The 21,182-nt window shown below is 53.1% G+C and overlaps 1 protein-coding gene and 1 non-coding gene across 2 annotated transcripts; one reads left to right on the forward strand and one right to left on the reverse strand.

Annotated features, from left to right (window-relative positions):
• Positions 1–174: 174 nt before the first annotated feature.
• TRNAA-UGC (transfer RNA alanine (anticodon UGC)) lies at positions 175–246 on the reverse strand. The gene has a single exon. It is a non-coding gene; the product is annotated as a tRNA-Ala (tRNA).
• Positions 247–11,674: 11,428 nt separating this feature from the next.
• LOC142403604 (olfactory receptor 14A16-like) lies at positions 11,675–12,610 on the forward strand. Its single transcript, XM_075489845.1, has one exon. The coding sequence runs from the start codon at positions 11,675–11,677 to the stop codon at positions 12,608–12,610; it is 936 nt and encodes a 311-aa protein (XP_075345960.1).
• Positions 12,611–21,182: the final 8,572 nt, after the last annotated feature.

Raw genomic sequence — 21,182 nt, forward strand, 5'->3', positions numbered from 1 at the left:
GGATGCAGCTCTGCTCCCCACTGCCCCAGCACAGGGTGCAGAGCCACTTTCTGGGACACACGGGGCTGAGATTCCCTCTCCTCATGCTCTGCCAGGACTCCAGTCTCCATGGGCTGTTCCATGGGCTCCAACCCGCACCTGCCTGAAGCTGGGGAGTTAGGGCAAAAGCAGCCCTGGAGATGCTGGGGATTGAACCCAGGACCTCCCACATGCAAAGCAGGCGCTCTGCCACTGAGCTACATCCCCTTGACACCTGCCAGCAGGAGAGACACTCTCCTCCCATGATGTGTCTATGACAAGCACAGTCCTGTTGTCCCCTGCGTGCCCAGGGATCCTCTGCAGAAAACAGCACTTGAACCCTTCTGAGATGGGCAAGCTGGGACTGCCTCTGTGCTGGGGCCTGATCCTGGCACAGGGCTGCACTGCAGAGTGCTGCCCCTTCAACGCCTCGGCAGGGCAATGGGGCAGAAGGAGGCTCTTGCTGCAGGTGCTGCTCCCACGCTCTGGCCCACTGCGGGATGGGTCGATGGAGAGGAGAAAACCCCTTCCCCTGAGCCTCCTCTGCCACCCAGGGCAACAGCCCTCTGTGCCACATCTGTCCCCAACTCCACAGCAGGAGCAGTGCAACAGGGTGAGGGAAATGCCCTGCCTGCGGTGAGGTGCCCGCAGGCTCCGATGGCATCCCAGGGCATGCCGTGGAGGGGACGTGGTGGCAGAAATCTTATACCCCCTTCTCCAGGCACCAGGCCTCCCCCTGCAGCCCTCTGTTCCCCAGCATCCCTGGAGGTGACTTGAAGAGCAGGCTTCCATCTCCATGGGGTGGGCATGGGGGTTGGGCTCAGGGACCTTCCCATTCCTTCAGCGCTGATGACTGTCCTGGCAGCAAAGCAGTGCCCTGGGACAGCCCTGGCTGGGGTCTCTGTGGCAGGGTGGGTGTGTTCAGCTGGTAACTCAAAGGCTGATGCTTTGACCACATGCAGGGATGGTGTCCTCATGGTGGCACAGCTGGGACAATTGTGTTGCCCAGTGCTATAGATTTTTCCCTGCTGAGCCCCTGCCTGGCAGAGAGGGTTTGGGGGAATCAAAAGCAGACCACAGTGCCTGTGAACTTCTGGAGTGGTTGAGTGGAGTTAAGGGGATGGACTGCTCACCTCTTCCGCTTTGCACACATGACCCCAAAACCCATCCTCAGCAATGACTCTCCCGTTCTTGCTCAAGAAAGACCTAGAAGGACTCTTTTGGAGCAGTGATAATCCTGCAGGCACTACCCCTGCAGCCAAGCATGTTCAAGCTCGTGCTCAAAGCTGACAAGACAGTAACTGTGCTTGGACAGACAGTCTCTCCCTCTCACCACCTCTCACTTGCGCTCAGTCACAACAAAAGCCAAACTTCTCTGCACATGCATCCCTAAGGAGCCGGCTGTCAGGCAGCAGAACTGCACGGGGTTAGAACATGCACGTTGCTGTGCGACTATAGTCCAGTACGTTCCATTCCTTGGGCTGACTGGGGAGAGGCTGAGGCTGGAGACAGAGGGAGATGTGCTGGGTCACAGCTGTCACTGTGTTCCTGGGGGGCGAGCAGAGCTCTGTAGCAGCAAGAGGTTGCAAGAGGGGAGCCCAGCAGCTTGTTGGAGCTCATGAGCAGGTCTTTCTTCCTCTGTGCAGGGACTGATGGCTGTGAGGGGCTGCAGCTGGTCTAGCCAGTGCAGTCTGGTGGGTGAGTCTATTTGGGCATGGCTTTGCCAGCTGTCCTTGACACATCAGAGGTCTCGCTGTGACAGACCTCTGGAGGGAGGGTGCTGCCATTCAGGCCTCAGCTCAGGGAGTGCCTCTCCCTGGGACTGGGGGGACAGTGGCCTCCCCCATGGGCAGTATGCTCTGGTCTGCAAGCTGAGGTCCAGGTGCAGGATGTGTGTGAGGATGGGACCAGTCTGTGTACCATCAAGAATGACAAAGAGGAGAGAGACAAGGTCTTTGCAGAGTCCCCACAAAGGAAAGGTTCCAATTGCTGTGGAGCAGGGAAGGAGGGACAGATGGAGAGCACCCCAAAGAAGCACTGAATGGAGAGTCCTGTTGAGGGGAACGCTGGGGACTTGTAGAGCAAGAGGAAGGGTACTTCTAACCTGCAGATCTGCAGCTACAGTGCAGGGGCAGTGCTCTGGCAAGAGGTGAAGGAGCAAGGAGGGCCAGGGTAGGCTGGAAGAAGGCAGGCAGGCTCTGCAAAAGACTCAGGGAGGAAACGACTTCAGAAGCCCAGGGCTGAACCAGGGACCTTTAGATGTTCAGTCTAATGCTCTGCCAGCTGCACTACTTCAGCCATGCCCCAGCAGCCCTTGTCCCAATTCCACCCCTGCCAGGCCACAGGCTGACACACATGAGGAGCATTCCTTGGGTTCCAGGGAAGAGCTGTTCCTGGCCCTGGGCAGAGGGACCTGTCCTCTCCCTGCCTCCATGGCCAGGTGGGCTCCAGATTTGAGTGGAGGCCAGCTTACACTGGGCATGCCAAAATGTGTGTGGGACTTCAGTCCAAACGTGACAGTGGCAAAGCAGGTGGGCAGGCCAGGCACGTGTAACTGCAAAGGCTGAGGGTGGAAGAAGTGTGGGGCTGTTGGAAGACCTTATCTCCTTCCCCATGGAAGGCCTCCTCCCCACCCTTTTTTCCCCAGCTCAGCTTCACTCCTTTATTCCCTACTCTTCTACCTCCTCCCCTCTGAGCAGCGCTAGGCCATGGGGAATGGGGGTTGTGGTCAGTCCAGAACACTTCCTGCCTGCTGCTCCTTCCTTCTCACACTTTTCCCATGGGGTCTCTCCTACAGGCTACAGTCCTTCAAGATGAACGTGCTCCATTCTGGGCTCTCCACAGGCCACAGTTCTTTCAGGAATTACCCAAATTCTCCAGCATTGGGTCCTCCATGGACTGCAGGGCTTACATTGTCCACCATGGTCTTCTCCATAGGCTGCAGGAAAATACCTGCTGTGCTGTGGCATTCTGCTTGGGGTGCAGGGGAATATCTGCTCTGGTGCCTGGACCACCGACAGGGTGGTTCTCCTCCTTCTTCACCGACCATGGTGTTTGCCGGGCTGTTTCTCACACTTTGTTTTCCCCCTAACTCCTATTCCAGTCTGGCAATTGTGCCCCTTCTTAAATACATTTTCACACCAGTTCCACCAGCTTTGTTGCTGGGCTCAGTTTTGGCCAGCGGTGGGTCTATTTTGGAGCTGGCTGGACCCAGCCCTGTCTGGCATGGAGGCAGCCCTTGGTCTTCTCTCACAGAAGTCACACGTGTAACCTCCTTGCTACCAAAACCTGGACATGGACACCAATGCACTGTGTAAAACTTTGCCTTGCTAAATGACGACCCCTGGTCCTCCCTCATCAAGAGATCCAGCCTAGTTGCTGGGGAGGAAGAGAGAGCAAGAGAGAAGGCCTTGATGCTGTGAAAGCACTCTTCCGCAAATAGCTACAACACTGGTGTATTATAACACTGTGGTCACTGTCCTGGTTTTGGCTGGGATAGAGTTAATTTTCTTCTTGTGGGGGTGGTTACAGCAATGGAAGCAGAACAATTGGCAGCGCAGAGGCAAACCCATCTGGGCTGCAGCACTGTGGCAAAATATTGCTGCCTGTGTAGAAAACCCACTTGTAAAAGTACGTCACGTAGATGCTCACGTACCCAAGAGTCGGGCCGCTGAGGAACATCAAAACAACCAGCAGGTGGATCAGGCTGCTAAGATTGAAGTGGCTCAGGTGGATCTGGACTGGCAACATAAGGGTGAATTATTTATAGCTCGATGGGCCCATGACACCTCAGGCCATCAAGGAAGAGATGCAACATATAGATGGGCTCACGATTGAGGGGTGGGCTTGACTATGGACACTATTGCACGGGTCATCCATGAATGTGAAACATGCGCTGCAATTAAAGAAGCCAAGCGGTTACAGCCTCTGTGGTATGGAGGGCGATGGCTGAAATATAAATATGGGGAGGCCTGGCAGATCGATTCTATCACACTCCCACAAACCCACCAAGTGCTTACAATGGTGGAAGCAACCACTGGATGGCTGGAAACATATGCTGTGCCCCATGCCACCACCCGGAACACTATCCTGGGCCTTGAAAAGCAAGTCCTATGGCGACATGGCACCCCAGAAGGAATTGAGACAGACAACAGGACTCATTTTTGAAACAACCTCATAGACACCTGGGCCAAAGAGCACGGCATTGAGTGGGTGTATCACATCCCCTATCATGCACCAGCCTCCGGGAAAATCAAACGATACAATGGACTGTTAAAGACAACACTGTGAGCAATGGGTGGTGGGACATTCAAACATTGGGATGCACATTTAGCAAAGGCCACGTCATTAGTTAATACTAGGGGATCTGCCAGTCGAGCTGGCCCTGCCCTATCGGAACTTCTACACACTGTCGAAGGGGATAAGGTCCCTGTAGTGCACATAAAAAAACATGCTGGGGAGGACAGTCTGGGTTACTCCTGCCTCGGGCAAAGGCAAGCCCATTCATGGGATTGCTTTTGCTCAAGGACCCGGGGGCACTTGGTGGGTAATGCCAAAGTATGGGAAGTCCAATGTGTACCTCAAGGGGATTTGATTTTGGGTGAGAATAGCCAATGAACTAAATGGTTTGATGTCACTTGCTATATAATACGGTATGTCGTCACTTTTATGGTGACTATACACCATATCAATGGTATTTCAGTAAGGATCACCCAGATTAATGAAGAATGAGCTTTGATGAAACCAAGCAAAGTGCAGCAGTGATGGAACGAGAACTGGCTTCAGCATGCAACAATGCAACACCACGCACCATCTCTCCTGCCCTGAAAGACTGTTATGACAGATAGAGCCCAAAGTCATGGACTAAATGAACTCAATGGACATTGTAGAGGGATGGCCCATAGACCAAGGGAATGATAGCTGTGTGTATATATCTAGAGACAGGGAAAGTGGTGGTGATTAATTGTATTAGAAAGGGTAGAACCTGGGCATGACATAGATGGTATAGAATAAGGGGTGAACACTGTCCTGGTTTCGGCTGGGATAGAGTTAATTTGCTTCCTAGTAGCTGGTATAGTGTTGTGTTTTGGATTTTAGTATGAGAATAATATTGATAACACGCTGATGTTTTGGCTGTTGCTAAGTGGTGTTTACGTCAGTCAAGGACTTTTCAGCTTCCCATGCTCTGCCAGGTGCAAAAGAAGTTGGGAGGGGACACAGCCAGGAGAGTTGATCCAAACTGACCAAAGGGCTATTCCATACCATATGATGTCATGCTCAGTATATAAACTGGGGTGAGTTGGCTAGGGAGCAGGGGTCACTGCTTGGGGACTGGCTGGGCTTCGGTCGGCAGGTGGTGAGCAGTTGTATCAGTTTTTTTTTCCTTGGGTTTTGTTCCTCTCTTTCTCTCTTATTGTTTTCCTTCTCACTACAATTAATTATTACTATTTAGTTTTTGTTGTTCAAATTATTAAACTGTTCTTATCTCAGCTCATGAGAATTCTTACTTTTGCTCTTCCGATTCTCTCCCCCATCCCACCAGGGAGGGTAGGGTGAACGAGAGTCTGTGAGGTACTTAATTGCCAACTGGGGCTAAACCACAATAAAGGCTTGACTAAAGTCCAAGTAGACAACATGCACAGCCTTCCCCTCATCCACTAAGCGGTTCGCCTTGTCATAGAAGGAGATCAGGTTAGTCAAGCAGGACCTGCCTTTCATAAACCCACGCTGACTGGGCCTGCTCACCTGCTAAACTCCAGTCAACTGGCACCTTCCCGCTTAGCCAGGACTGCTGAGAAAGGATTGAAAGATGCTTGGTGGGGACTTCTGCCAGCTCCCTCGGTACTCTTGGGTGGATCCCATTCAGCCCCATAGACTTGCGTGTGTCTCAGTGGTGTAGCACATCACTAACCATTTCCCCTTGGATTATGAGTGCAACAGTGGGAGATTTGTCTGCTCATTCCCTCCATGGTCTCTTCAGTGATGGCTCTCAGTGGGGACCACTAACACCCTCAGAAACTTGGAGGTTTGCTGCTGACTTTTACTTCTCTAGAGGCCAGTTCATTCCACTTTCAGTATCTGCAGTTCAGGAACTTGGCACCACAGGGCTCATGAACATACAAAATGCCCTAAGAAGCCAAGTCTCTGGGCATAATTTTCTTAATTCCCCAGTTCTTATGTGGTTAATTAGAGAGATTTCAGAAGTGAAAAGATTTCAATAGTCAAAAACAATAAGAAAGGATTTCTTTTTCTTCCCCTTTTCTTCATTTGTCTGCTGACACATTAAGGGCTATCAGCAATCTCCAAATGATATTGAAACCGAACATATTCAAGACTGAATACGTAGAGAAGGCAAGGCCCTGTGTGGCAGACACTCTATGGGCAACCTTTGTCCCTCCCTCCAACCCCACATGTCTCTCATCAGGCACCTGGGATTTACAGCACCTTTGTTCACATCTGAGCTTTCTCCACTACAGTCTGTAGCTGCATGTTTCAGCCCATTGGCACCAGTTTCCACCTGCTTTGCTTGGGGAACGAGCTGCACCCAGACACAGAAGGATGTTTCTTAATTGCCAAAAGACAAAACCAAAGGAAGGCATGGTGCAATAAAAAATAAAATGCACTCCTCTGCTGTCTATTAAGTGCACATTACTTCCCCTGAAGTCCACTCTCCACAGTGGATAGCCTTAGACCTATAGAAAACACATTTTTGTGTCAAGCACAGATCCCAAGAAACCCCAAAGCACTCCCTGCCTCGGGCTCTGTCCATATTCAGTCTTGGCACACAGTGAGTCCCACGCTGAACTCACGAGCTCCCTCAATCCACAGAGGGAAGCAAAGACACAAAGAGTACAAAAGACTCTCTTTTGACTAGCCAAATCTGCATTCATCCCAACATCTCTGGGTTACAGGAGCATGTTCTTTGTAGCCTCTGCAGCATCCAGACCTACTCATTCCTCATTCTCCTCCAGCGCTGGACAGCTTGGGTGCAATTGTCCAGGCTTCCTTTTCTACTCAAGAGAGAGCAATCCATTGTCTCCACTGAGATGCTTTGCCCTACCCTGCCTGTCCAACAGCTCCTGCTCCAGAAATGCTCCCAGCAGCCCTGGGTCACATTTCCTAGTACCATGTCGGGGCTTCAGCTACTTCCGCGTATCTTGGAGGCAGTGACGACCTCTGTGTGGGCAACTGTATCAGCCCTTGAATGAAGATGTTAAGCAGAAGTTGAGACGTATGCAGAAAAAGCCTGGGTGAAATAAGTGTATAAGAAGCCGTCATTTTCAGAACTTTGATGCTGCTCTGTAAATTCTCACAATTTATTCATAGGCTATGGGCATGGACCAGCGAGCTGATGGCACTTTCTCTCCCTCTATGTAAATACAGATTGATACATCCGGTCCCTTCTGACTGGTAATTTTGACTTTGCTCAAGTAGCCCTTGATTTGATTCCTATACAGCGTTGGCTGTTTTCCTCCAGAGTCCTGCCTTGAGGCACAAAGGCCTGGGATTAACTTTGCTTCTTCTTTAACTGTCCCTGAAGTAGTACCAGCTCATTATGGTGTCCTTGAATTTACTTTCAAGTTTCAAATGAGATTTGTTATAGACCAATTCTATTGTTGGAGGATGCTGTCCTTGAAGACCAGATGTACTGAGCTGGGCTACCATTGGATCCCCACTAGAACTGCCCAGAATAGGCCAAAGTCTGCTCCTCTGATGTCCGGCAGGCATCTGCAGTCTCCTATTTTCCTTCCTCAGTCCCCTCAGGAGCTTCTTTCACATCCCAGCAGCTTCTTCACTTTGAGAGAAACCCCACAGCTGAGCCTTCCAGCCCACCTGTCCTGAAAAGCCTGTACCCATCCATTGCAGCGCCCCAAGCTGTGTAACTTGTTCTACCACGCCTTGGCAGTTAGTCCATCGACGCCAAGAAGCACAGGCTCCAGCTTGTCCTGGCTCTGCCCCTGGCTGAGGGCAAGGGTGCACATTTGGGCTGTAGCACCTCAGGGGAAACCTGGTAGCAAGCCTCCAAAACCCCGTGTGTGCAAAGGCTTTGCTTCAGAGCAGAGACATGCCAGAGTGGAAAGCAGATGGAAGACTAAAGCTGAAATTGGATGCCAAGAGAGTGAGGCAACTCTGCTGTCCCCAGGGACAGAGAGAAACAGGGCTGGGAAATGCAGCCCTGGAAAGAAACGGGTTTACTTCAGTGGTGTCTCTGCTGCCCCTGAGGGTGGATGGGAAGGTGATCTCCATGAATGACAAGGTGCTGCTGACAGGCCCACTGTCAAAACTGTTGGTCCGTTCCTTGGCTGTATCCTCAAGGGGCTGAGTAAAGGTTGGTGGAGAAAAAAAACAGTAGTGTGAGAATGGAGACCCCCATTGGAGACGCCAGTTTGGTGTGCCTTGTGTTCTGGACTGCCCTACGTCTCCTGGATAGAAAAAGGACAGACCTTGCCACAGTGCAGTGGTGGCAATCCGTGGCTTGCACAAAGGCACCGAACCTGTCTGCAGTGCTCTCCGGGGTGTCCATCACACTCTTGCTCTGAATGGGGATGGCTTTCCTGGGCTGTACCTGCCAGCCGCATGTCGTTCTGTGCCAGAGCCTTGGCATCTCATATAACACTACAGGCCTGTATTTGCACATTAAATAGAGTAACTGTCCGGAATTTGATTAAGCAATGTGGGGATGAAAACCGTTGTTATAGTCAGTGGAGATCTAGGCAAGCCAGCTGATGGAAAAGACAGAGAAACGCAGCTCTCCCTATGACACAGGACACTATTTGGTCAGGAGGCAGTGTAGGCTGCCAGAAGATAGTAAATAGGGGCAGGTGCAGCTGTCTTGCACATGCCTTGGGCAACCTCTGGTACCTCAAACCTCACCAGATATTTCATCTAAACAGCCACCTCCTGCCCTACCTCTTCATCATTTACCACGGGAGCTGAGACAAGGACCTCACATGCAGGTGCCTCTTTAACGCAGGCCTCAACTGAGGCAAGAGGAATGCCGCCTTCTGTGGGTTTGTGACAGGCATGGGAGGGAGCTGGGTCCCCCTCCAGCGCTAACAAAAGAAACGCAGGCTGAGATGCCTCGATTGACTCAGCTGAATCCCTTCCCTCAGCAGGAGTAAAGAAGATCCCTGCCTGTCATTGTCTGGCTGTCCTGCCGAATAAGAAGACAAAAAAGGTGATTTTTAGACCTAACTCTGTCTCCGAGAGGAGCAATGCCACTGCAGGAAAGAAGTGTCTCTCTGCAGCTGAGGGAGGGAACATTCAGCCTGTTTCACAGCAGGTTCCCCTGGAGCCCCAGGGACACCTGGAGGGAGCCCAGAGGGGCAGAGGAAGTGCTGCCTTGGGCTGCTCCTCTGCTGCTCAGCTGGGCCGGGCTCCTGGGATGCAGGGAGCTCATGGCAAGCGGGCAGCACTGCAGAGAGACAGCTCTGCCCAGGAGCGGCTCCTCCAGAAAGTGCAGCAGGGCTGAGGGCAGTGTCTGCAGGCACCGAGGGGAGACGAGTGCGGCAGAGAGAGCTTAAAGGCAGTGTGGGGTGGGAGGACAGAGCTGAGCTTGTTCACAGAGAAATCTTCACAGCATGTGACACAGTAAGTCTCTGGCAGCAGGGCAATGCAGATGAGTCTTGCAGAGCTGGCACATGCCATGACTGATAGGACCTGTGAGGATGTCTGTCTTGGCTTCTCTGGGGTGAAGAAGGAGGACGTAGTCCAGAGCAGGGCTTCCCCGTTGCACTGTCAGAAGGTTCTCCTGGGGATGGCTGCAGGGGTGTGAAGCCAGGTGTGCAGGCCGGGCTGCCCAGGGCTGTCCTTCAGAGCAGGGTCCCTGTGCCCCAGGGGGCTGTGTGCCAGGGCAGGGACCCTGCTGCCTGCCCGGGTCCGCACTCAGCACGCCCGGGGAGCTCCCCATGGCGCTGCGGGGGGAAGCTCTGTGTGGAAGGAGCAACTCCTGGCAGGGCAGGCAGGGTCCTGCTGTTGAGAGGGTGCTGCATGGACCAGGGCTGCTCACAGCTCCAGGTTACCCCCAGGGCATTTCCAAGGGGACTTTTCCAGAGAAAGGTCAAAATGGGGATTACATTAAATGGAAGGAGTCAGTGCTTTGAGTTTTCTCTTCTTGGTTGGCTGGGTGGGCAGTGGTTGATGGAAATTTTTTCTCCACTCTGGAGAAGACCCCACTTTTAAGTAGGACTTCTCTGAGTTTCTCCTGAGCTCCTGTATATACAGAGATGCGCCTGGTCAGTACTTTGCTGCCAGGAGGTGTCTGCAGGGCAGAGCAGAGAACACAGCGGGTGGGATGGGGTCTGTGAGCACAGACAAGGAGGACACATGGGGACAGAGAAGCAGATCCCAGCAGAGCCAGCTCCAGGCAGCAGAGTCATGGGCAGGCAGGGAGAGGGAGCTGCTGCCAGCAATGCCATGGGAGGGGCTTTTGGGCACCTCCCTGACATCCCCTGCAGCAGAAACACTTTCCTGGAGCACCCCCCTGCTCTCCTCTCCCATCCAGCACAGCTTCTGCACCCAGGGTCTTGGGGTTTCAGGCTGAGTCTTCTTCTTAGCAGTCTGACACCCTATAAGGAGAAACACCTGAGGGCCTGTTTGTCTGTCCCTGTCCTTCCTCCCTTGGCAGGAGCATTGGGGCATTTCTCTGTGTTTCCCCTCCTGTCCTTGCTGCTTTTGTCCCCACCTTACCTGGGGGCTCTGGGCACTGCAGTGTGTGGGGCTGGCAATGAGCTGACCCTCACTTCAGGGCACCCCATCCTCAGGATTTTTGACTATTTTCTGGGGGTCCTGCTGGGCTGCAGGCTGCCTCCCCACAAGGGCACAGCTCTCCCATGGCATCTCTGTGCCCCAGAGAGGAGGGAGCCCCATGGAGAAGAATATTCGGTGCTAAGGCCATGGCAATGCTGCTCATCATCTCTATGTGGGCAGCTGCAATGAGCCCTGTGTGTCCCTGGCTGGGAGGGGGGAGCTGAGATCCTTCTCAGGTACGATGAGATGGCAGGGAGGGCTTTGGAGATCTGCACTCGGAAACTGGATTCCTCTGCTCTCAGCAGTGTCCAGTTTCTCCTCAGGGGATCATCGGGGTGTGATCATCCTCCTGCACAAAGAGCTGCAAGGAAAGGGCAGCTGAGACCAGGGCTGATGGAGAGAGCAGCTCTCCATAGCCTGCACTAAGGGACAGTCCCTTTGCCTGTCAGCACCCACACGGTTTCACTTGGAGTGCAAGAGGAATGCCAAGGCTTTCTGCCTTAAAAACACTCCTCAGTTGTGGTGAGGCAACTAGAACAAAATACACAAACCAAAATCCCCACAGCTCTGCTCTGCTCTCAGGTGAAATGGGAGCAACAATGCTGCAAAGCTCATTGGTATCAAAGGCGGATTTAGTCCGAGATGGCCCTGTGTTCCTGTTTACCTTTTGCTGTGGGGCAGGACCGACACTTCAAGAGTCCACAGCAGAGCTCCCTGCTCCCAATGGCACCCTCTGCCAACACCACGCAGAGCTCATAAAAGGGACATGACAAAGGTCTACCTGAAAGGGGCAAGGAAGTCTGGGGGGTTTCCATGAGAACTGGAATAGGTTTTGCTCAGAGAACTCTGCCTTAACTTCTCACTGCCTTTTCCTCCTTGGACAGGTGCCCATGCCCAGAAGTAGCAAATGTCCAATGCAAGCTCCATCACTGAATTCCTCCTCCTGGCATTTGCAGACACACGGGAGCTGCAGCTCTTGCACTTCTGGCTCTTCCTGGGCATCTACCTGGCTGTCCTCCTGGGCAACGGTCTCATCATCACTGCCGTAGCCTGTGACCACCACCTCCACACCCCCATGTACTTCTTCCTCCTCAACCTCTCTCTCCTCGACCTGGCCTCCATTTCCACCACTGTCCCCAAAGCCATGGCCAATTCCCCATGGGACACCAGGGTCATCTCCTACCTGGGATGCGCTGCCCAGGTCTTTCTGTTTGTCTTTTTCATTTCAGCAGAGTATTTTCTTCTCACTGTCATGGCCTACGACCGCTACATTGCCATCTGCAAGCCCCTGCACTATGGGACGCTCGTGGGCAGCAGAGCTTGTGTCCACATGGCAGCAGCTGCCTGGGCCAGTGGTGTCCTCAATGCTCTGCTGCACACTGCCAATACGTTTTCACTACCACTCTGCCAAGGCAATGCCTTGGACCAGTTCTTCTGTGAAATCCCCCAGATCCTCAAGCTCTCCTGCTCAGATGCTTACCTCTGGGAAGTGTGGGTTATTGTACTTACTATCTTTGTGGATGTTGGTTGTTTTGTTTTCATTGTGCTGTCCTACATGCAGATCTTGAGGGCTGTGCTGAAGATCCTCTCTGAGAAGGGACAGCACAAGGCCTTTTCCATGTGCCTCCCTCACCTGGCCGTGGTCTCCTTGTTCATCAGCACTGCCATAGTTGCCTACCTGAAGGCCCCCTCCATCTCCTCCCCATTGCTGGATATGGTGGTGGCAGTTCTGTACTCAGTGGTGCCTCCAGCCGTGAACCCCCTCATCTACAGCATGAGGAACCAGGAGCTTAAAGACACATTGAAGAAGCTGATTCAATCAGCTCTTTCTCAGCAGCAATAGCCTGCTCACGTCTCTTCAGAAGAGATTTCAAATTCATCTTGGGAACCTCCTGTGCTTTGGGCATTTTATCTGTGATGACCATGTTTGTCCATGTCTGCATCCACTCCACTTCCCCAGAGCCATGAACCCAGCCTGTCTGACCCAGAGGCCTGTTCACGTGTGTCTGGCACAATGGTACAGCTGGCCTCCCGTGTCGCACCTCTGTAATAAAAGGGGATTTCCTCAGTGGTGGTGTCTGGAGGTTGGGCTCTTCTTCCAAAGCTGAGCTCAGGCTGAAGAAATTGCCCCCACAATGCCGTGCTGCTTTGCTTGGGTTCTCCCCATGGGATGAGGGGAGGAGGGCATGTGGCAACGTGTTAGAGAATGGGCCTGGGCTGAGCCTTCACCTGTGGGTGCCCAGTTCCCCCGGAGATGGTGAATGATCAACAGGGATCTGCCTGGGACTCTCACCCCATGGCTTTCAGGCACCACAGCCCGCTCGCTCTGCAGAGCAGTACCAACAGCTCAGGGCCCTGTGGAGGGCACAGGGAGGAGGAAGGAGCGGCAAGTCAGGCCAGCATGGACAAACTTCCCTGGTGAAAGGCTCTCTGGGGGCAGGGACATGTCTGGAGAAGAGAAAGCAGCAACTCTGTGCTTCTAGGGGGGAATAAATGACAAAGAAAAATCTATTTCTGAATGCACCAGCTCGGGCAGGCTTCTCTATTGCTTGGGTGGCTGGAGCAGCCTGAGGATGCCCTGGGCCAGGAGCCTTTTCCTGGGAGTGGGGCTGGCACAGAGGGGTTTGCTGGCCGTGGACAATAAGGATGTCTTGGAGACAGGAGCAGACACTGGCCTCCATCTCCTCATGCCATGGCTGGCCCTCAGCCCTGGGACTGAGACACCTCTCTGCCTCTCTGGCAGGAGCTACTGTGAGCTGCAGAGGGGCTGGGGCTGTGGGGTTGAGTGTGCAGAGCTTTGCAGTACCCATCAGTGGGCACTGCCATGGGGTCAGCCCAGAATGGGCTGCTTTTCTGGGCTGGACAGGAAAGAGATAGATGGGTAGGGGAGGGAAGTGCTGGGGACCACCAGATAGGGACAGGGCTGGGCTGGAAACTACTTGGGAGAGGAACACACTGAAGTTAGCTGAGCTGCCTGACCATGCAGGGTGAGGACTCACACCAGGGGATTGGTGGTGCAGAGCCAGGGCTTGTGGAAGGCAGCTGAGGCTTGCAGACACAGGAGAGAGGAGGCTGGTCTGTTGTCTTTGATGGCATGGACAGCTGGGGAAGGTGCCCCAGGGCATTTGTAACCCCCCAGCCTTTCTCACTGGCCATTTCCCGCACTGGCAGCACACCCCAAGTTTATGGGTGAATTTTCCTGTTTGGCCATTTCCATCGTCCTGCTGGGCTCAGTGCTTGAATCACTTGCCTTGAAGCAAAGGACCTCCAAGATGGTCAGGGACTGGAGCACCGTTCCCATGAGAATAGGCTGAGGGAGCTGAGCTAGTCCAGCCCAGAGAAAGGAAGGCAGAGAGGGACCTCATTGCAGCCTGCCAGTACCTACAAGGACTTTATGGAGACCAGAGAGACAAGCTCTTCACCATAGTGCATGGGTGGAAGATGAAAGAGAGGAGGTTCAGCCTGGAGATAAGGAAAGCCTGTTTCACCATGAGCTGAGCCAAGCGTTGGAGCAGGTCACCCAGAGAGGCTGTGTAGACTCTGTCCTTGAAGGTTGTCAAACTCTGACTGGATCAAGCCTTGGACAACCTGGTCTGAGCCTTTTTTATGGCAGGTTGGACTGCAGAACTCCCGAGGTGCCTTCCGGCTTGGGTTGATCATATGGCCTCAGGCCCTTTGTCTGATAACAACAGAGCAGATGGTTATGGGGCATGAATCTTCCTGTGCTGCATGTGACCACTTCAAACAACACCTAAATGAGTGAAATGAGGTCGATACCGCAGTGTGACTGTCTCTGTGCAGAGTCTGAGGGGTATCCTTGACAGTCCTGGGCAGAGACCGTTTTAAGGGCACAGGGCTCTGTGCAAGACACAAAATGATCTTTTCTTTCAATGCTGCTAGGCTGTAAATAATAGACATGATTGGTAAGTGTCAGTAACAGTAAAACAAAGAATTAAAGACAAAGATGCAAAGCAAAGAAAATGATTAAAAATCCTTTTCAGCTTTTAAAATTCTTTGTTGTTTTCTTCTCTTTTAACATACTATTCTTTGGGGGGAATTTGTGTCCTTGTTCTTTTTTTTTTTTTTATTTTTGAAAAAGGAAGGTTTTTTCCAGAACTGACATTGGATGTAGGACACCAATGTCTTCAACTACAGGGATGTAGACACCTCCTGCCAGTATAGACACCCTGGAAACCCCCTGTCCAGCCTCTACCTGTAGCTCGCGAGGGACTCCGCTCTTTGACACGTCCTGTCTGATAACTGCCAGCCCCAGGCAAACACCTCAGGTACACAGAGGCCTCTAAAAGTGGCCCTGGATGTTTTATGGTCAGACAAACAAGGTCTCCCCAGAAAGGTGAACAAATTTGCAAAGTTTGAAAAAATAGCACATTTTCATGAGCTGAAACAATTGAGTACTTTTCATATAACGGCAGTGTTTTCACACCATGCCAGAATGGGAATTTGCAGGAAGTGCATTAATGATAGGAGAAAAAATATTGGTCTTCTGTACTTGCATTACGGCTACTCTATAAATTACATTACGCCGCATATTTAATCTCCCTCATCTTTCAGGCGTTCCTACCTCTGCTGATTAAATGACCATGTCTAAGAGCATCTTTTCAGCAGATGTATCGGGACATTTGCCCTTCTCATTGCTGCCCAGGTTTCCCTTTCCCCTTGCTTTTTGTTCATTGAGATAACTCCCAGTTATCTGGTTGCTGCTTTGAGCTTTTAACTCCCTAAATGAGAGAGTCAAAATCTTGCGCCCCTTTCAGAAGTCAAATTAACTCTTTCATCAGCTGCTTAACTGCATTTCTGTCCTTTCTATCTCTCTGTGTAAATCAGTTCTTGGATGGGAATCGTTGTTGGCCATCTCCACCACAGGATGTCCTACACTGTGCCACTCCTGTGCCTCTTTCCCTGCAGGCTGTAGACACACTGTCCACTTCCCCACCCTGCTCTCATCCTCACGGGTCCCTACCTGTACCGATGTCTCTCTCTGAAACAGAAAGCCATGGGCTGACCACAGACACACACCACCACCCCCAGTGACCAGTTGCACCACAGCACTACCTTTCAAGTGACATTTCCTTTTTCCTCATGCCCAGGCTCACACTCCAAAGCTTTTCCTTCCTCATGCTGTTTCCTCTACAAAGGAAATCTTCATCCTCTCTGAAAGCACCCTTCAAGCAGCTGCAGGCCATGACAACATTGTCCTTGGCCTCTACATCAGGAGGCCAAAGCAGCCCAGGTCCCTCAGCCTCTCCACACAAGTCATGGGATTCAGCCCCTTCACCCCATCTTGGCACATGTCCTCTGCACCTTCTCCAGGTCCTCCCCACTCCTGCAGAACATGGAGCCCCACCCCAGCACAGATTAGTTCAGATGTGGCCACACCCCTGCTGAGTCAAGGGGGGAGCTAACTCCCCTTGTCTGGGTGGCCACACTCCTCCTAATTCAGCCCCATATGCAGCTGGCCTGATTCGTGGTCAACATGCTGCACTGGCTTCCTATAGCATCCCTTGTAGCAACCATGCCTTCTCCTCAGGCTCACTCCTCAGCTCGTCAGCTCCAAGCTTGCCTTGATACATGGGGTTATTCTGCCCCTGACGCAGGACTGGCCACTTCTCCTTGTAAAACGTGGTGAGGTTTCTGTTGGCCACCCTGTCCTGTGGTGCCTCTAACAAGATGACAGCAGGAGGAACTGCAGGACAAGACGGATAATAAAAGAAGGTCCTAGTCTAACAGACTTGCAGACCAAAGTAAGAATTCGCAATGCAGCCATCCCAGAAACACCAAGAGAGGGCACCAGGCAAGCAAACCAGGGACAGTAGGCAAAGGGAAAACAGAGGTGGGCTTCTTGTGTGGGAGGGTTGGAGGATGACCAAAGGGAAGAACCTGGGCTGGGGGAAACATGGAAGAAGGAAGTTGGAGGTGAAGCAAAGGGTTCAACCAGGGCTGTTTGTGGGCACCTGTCAAGTAGCCCTCAATCTCATTTCTCCAGCAGGGAAATCAGCATGGCTGGGCACACCTCTGATGTGCCTCGACAGGAATGCACACAGTGTGGGCAATTCCTGAGCTATAATCTCACTTAGGTACCCAAGATACAGCCACATAGCTCACATCACTGGAGGGTAGCCATGGATGGAAGCAGTCTCTTTAGGAAGGACGGGGCAGGTCGGTGAGGAGGGGAAGTTGTCCTGTATGTGAGTGAGCAGAAGGACAGCATGGAGCTCTGCCTAGTGCCAGGTGATGAGCCAGATGAGAGCTGATGGATGAGGATTAGTGGGCAGAGCAACGTGGATAACGTTGTAGTTGGTGTCTGCTATGGACCAACCATATTAAGAAGAAGCAGCAGATGAGGCGTTCTTCAGAGAAGTAGAAGCAGGTTCTCATTTGCAGTCCCTGGTCCTCATGGGGGACATTACCCAGTCAGACATCTGCCTGAGGGGCAGCACAGCAGGGCACAAGACACTCAGGAGGCTTCTGGAGGGCACCAAGAATCTCCCAACCATTCAGCGAGAGTGTGAGGAAAGGCAAAGTCCATCTCGATCTGAATCTGGTAATTCAATCTGGACATGAAGGGCATGAAGAAAGGGTTTAACAACGACACCAGCAGCAAAAGGAAGGCTCGGGAAAATGTGTGCCTGCTGCTAGATGAGGCAGGGGCCCTGGTGACAGAGAGCACAGAAAGGGCCAAGAAAGGGCCATGCCTTCTTCCTCTCTGAGTTTACTGGTAAGATCAACCTGCAGGAATGCCAGGCCCCCAAGACCTGAGGCAGGGCAAGGAAGACTTACCCTTGGTGCAGCAGTCTCAGGTTAGGGAACATTTAAAGAAACTGCACGTGCATAAGTCCTTGGGACCTGAGGTCATGCACTCATGAGTGCTGAGGAAGATGGCTGATGTCATTGCAAGGCCACTTGACATCATGTTGGAAAGGTCGTGGTGATTGGGCGAGGTTCCTGAGGACTGGAAGAAAGAAAATGAAACCCTATCTTGAAGCAGGGCAGGAAGGAGGATGCAGGGAGCTGTCAGCCTGTCTCCCATGATACCCCTGTAGACAAGCTGAGCAAGTATGGACTAGAGAAGTGGAAAATGAGATGGATGGAAAAGTGCCTGAATCCCAGAGGGCTCTGTCCAGTGGCACAAAGTCCAGCTGGAGGATAATCACCAGGGGTGTAGCCCAGGGGTTGATGTGGGTCCCGTTCTATTCAGCCTTTCATTGGAGTCCTGGAGGATGGGACCAGGGGCATCATGAGCAGGTTTGTGGATGATACAGAACTGGGAGGAGTGGCTGGTACAGCGGCTGGTTGCACTGCCGCTCAGAAGGACGTGGGCAGGCTGGAGAAGTGGGCAGAGAGGAAGCTCATCAAGGTCAACAAAGGGAAAGACAAAGTCCTGCCCCTGGGCAGACATAACACCATGGACCAGTACTGGGGGCTGGGGGCTGACTGCCTGGAAAGCAGGTTTCTAGAGAAGGATCAGGGGGTCATGGTGGCTAACAATCTGGCCACGAGCCAGCAGTGCGGCTGTGTGGCAAAGCAGGCCGACAGCCTCCTGGGCTGCGTTCAGGAGAGGTTTGCCAGCAGGTGGAGAGAGGTGATCCTTCCCCTCTAGTCAGCAGTGCTGAAGCCACGTGGGGAGTGCTGTGTCCAGTGCTGGGCTGCCCAGTACAAGAGAGACATGGAGTGACTGGAGCGAGTCCAGCAAAGGGCCACAAAGATGATGAAGGCACACAAGCATCCTTCAGGAGGAGAGGCTGAGAGAGCTGGGCCTGTTTAGCCTGGAGAAGGGAAGGCTCATGGGGATCTTGTCCATGTGTATCAATACCTGACGGGAGGGAATGAAGAAGAGGGAGCCAGGCTTTTCTCCGTGGTGCCCAGTGACAGACAAGGGGTAGCAAGGGAAGCACAGGAACTTCCATCCAACCCAAGAAAACTCTTTTCTGCTGTGAGGGTGGTTGATCACTGGAACAGGTTGTCCACAGAGGTTGTGGAGTCTCCGTGCATGGAGATATTCAAAATCCAGCTGGACCCTGTATTGGGCATCCCGCTCTAGACTAGACTAGGCCATCTCCAGAGGTGCTGCCAAGAAGAGTCAGAAGGAACCAGTGGAGGTGTCCAGTGCTACGCTCTGCTCTGAGCAGGGAGAGCTTGTCCGTTAGATCAGGTTGCTGAGTGCTTTTCCCACTTGAGTTTTGAGAATGTCTGGGCCCTGGACCCAGTATTAATCAGCTATAAAGGTGTGTTTTTTTTCCTTAAACCTCATGTGAAATTTCCCTGCCTGCTTCTTGTCCGCATTGTCTCTTGTCCTTGTCTTTCCTTCCTGACTGCCAGACACATCCTCATGCCTACTCTGACCAAGGACAGCCACAACCTTCTCTCCAAGTGTGGCAACACCAGGATCCCTGGGCTGACACCGAGGCAGCATTTGGGGCAGAATGGGTGAGCAGAGAAGACCTCCAGCAGCTCCTCTGCATACCTGGTCAGGGAGTAATGCACTTGGTGGTGCTCCTGAGAGAGGATGGTGGCATGGGAGGGGAGCTACTAAGAGCTGTGGTGCAGGGCACTGGGGCTCAGAACTAGGTCTGGGGTTCCCAGCAGGCAGTGCCAGTGGCTACAGCCCCAAGAGACCCCTGACCATGGAGAGATCATCAGCGAGTCTTGTCCCAGCTGTGGAGAGCTGCTGTGGCTGCAGAGAGGTTCCTGGGAGTGCTGGGGTCAGTCCTGGCTGCCCTGCACCTCCCAGCCCAGCATGTCTCTTGGGTCTCCGCAGCAATCGCACTGACTGGGGTGACAGCCCTGCCTGGCTGGGGATTGTGAGGGCAATTTAGGGTTTCCATCAGTGTGGGAGGTTCTTGCAGCATCGTGGCTTTTGTTGAGATCCCTGTCCCTGTCCCTGGGCTGGCCCACACCTGCATCCCCACATGTGGCCCTAGACCTCTGCTGGTGCAACCACCACTTGGGACAGGGTGCATTCAGGGCTGGGAAACATTCTCCCGGCACAGTTCCCACAAGCGACCTCAGTGCCTCATTCCCCTGCAGCCACCCAGCTTTGACTGCCCACCCCAGCACCCGACCCCTTCCCTGCCTTGGCCATGGCCCCCATGAGGGTTTGCAGACAGCCCTGCTCTGGGGTCTGCCAGGGTGTGGGCATGTGTGAGCCCATGCAGGTCTGGATGTTCCCCCAGTACAGACCCTGAGCCCAGCAAGAGGACGGAGAAGGTTCAATACTGTGGGGGTCTCCCCAAAATGTCCCTGTGACCTCCAACTTCATTTCCCGCAGCCTTTTCAACTCCACCCATAAATCTTCATCTTTGGGGTCTTCCTCCCAGTCACTGCTTATGGGGGAGGATGGGGATCCGGGGGGTGGGGTGGGGGCTAGTTGGGGATGTGGGTTCTTTAGCAGGTGAGGAGGGGGGGATATAGGGGCGATAGGATTTGGGGGATGTTGGGGGGTGATTTGTGGAGGCCCTGTGGTAATTCTGGGCATCCCTGGGGCAGTTGGGTATCTGTTGGGGTCCCTAGGGGAAGTTTGGTGTCCCTGGGGACGTTGGGGGTCCCTGGTGCAGTTTAGGGTGTCTCTGAGACTAATCTGCAAGTCCCTGGGGGCAGTTTGTGGGATCTCTGGGGTAGTTTGGTGTAATCTGGGGCTCCCTGGAGATGTTGGGAGTCACTGGGGAAGCTGGGGGGTTCCATGGCAGTTTTGGGGTGCCTGGGGCAGTTTGGGGAGGTCTGTGGGTGTAATTTGGAGGTCCCTGAGGCAGTTTGCTTGTCATTGGGGGTAGTTTTGGATTCCCTTTGCAATTTTGTGGTCCCGGGGGCACTTTGGGGCTCCTGGGCCAGTTGGTGGGTCCCTGGGTGTAGGTCGAGGGGGCTTAGGGTGGTTTTGTGAGACCCTGGGCTAATGTGGGGTCCCTGGAAGCAACTCAACGGATCTTAGGGACTGTTTGGGGTTCCCTGGGGTAGTTTTGGGGATCCCTGAAGATAGTTCAAAGGGCTTTAGGAGCAGTTTTGTGGTCCCTGTGGCAGTTTTGGGGTCCCTGGGGGTAATTTGGGGTGCTTGGGGGCAGTTTGTGGGTCCCTGGGGATGTTGGGGGTCCTTGGGGGTAGTTTGGGGATTCCCTGGGGAAGCTGGGGATCCCTTGGAAAATTTGGGGGGTCCCAGGGGCACTTCTGGAATCCCTGGGGTTAATTTTTGGGTTCCTGGTATATGTTGAGAGGACCCTGGGGTAGTTTGTGTTTCCCTGGGGCAGTTTTGGAGTCCCTGGGGCATTTTGGTGATCCCTAGGGCTAATTTGGGGTCCCCGGGGGTAATTTGGTGACTCCAAAGAGCAACGTGGGGGTGTCCATGGGGGTGCTCCCCCCACCCCCCCCGAGGGACCCCATAAACTCTCACCTGGCAGCACCCCCAC

Source organism: Mycteria americana, unplaced genomic scaffold, assembly GCF_035582795.1.
Source record: "Mycteria americana isolate JAX WOST 10 ecotype Jacksonville Zoo and Gardens unplaced genomic scaffold, USCA_MyAme_1.0 Scaffold_39, whole genome shotgun sequence".
NCBI classification, from domain to species: Eukaryota; Metazoa; Chordata; class Aves; order Ciconiiformes; family Ciconiidae; genus Mycteria; species Mycteria americana.

Bases quoted from the DNA above. Each gene is read 5' to 3' on its own strand.
- LOC142403604 (XM_075489845.1), top strand. From the start codon at position 11,675: ATGTCCAATGCAAGCTCCATCACTGAATTCCTCCTCCTGGCATTTGCA.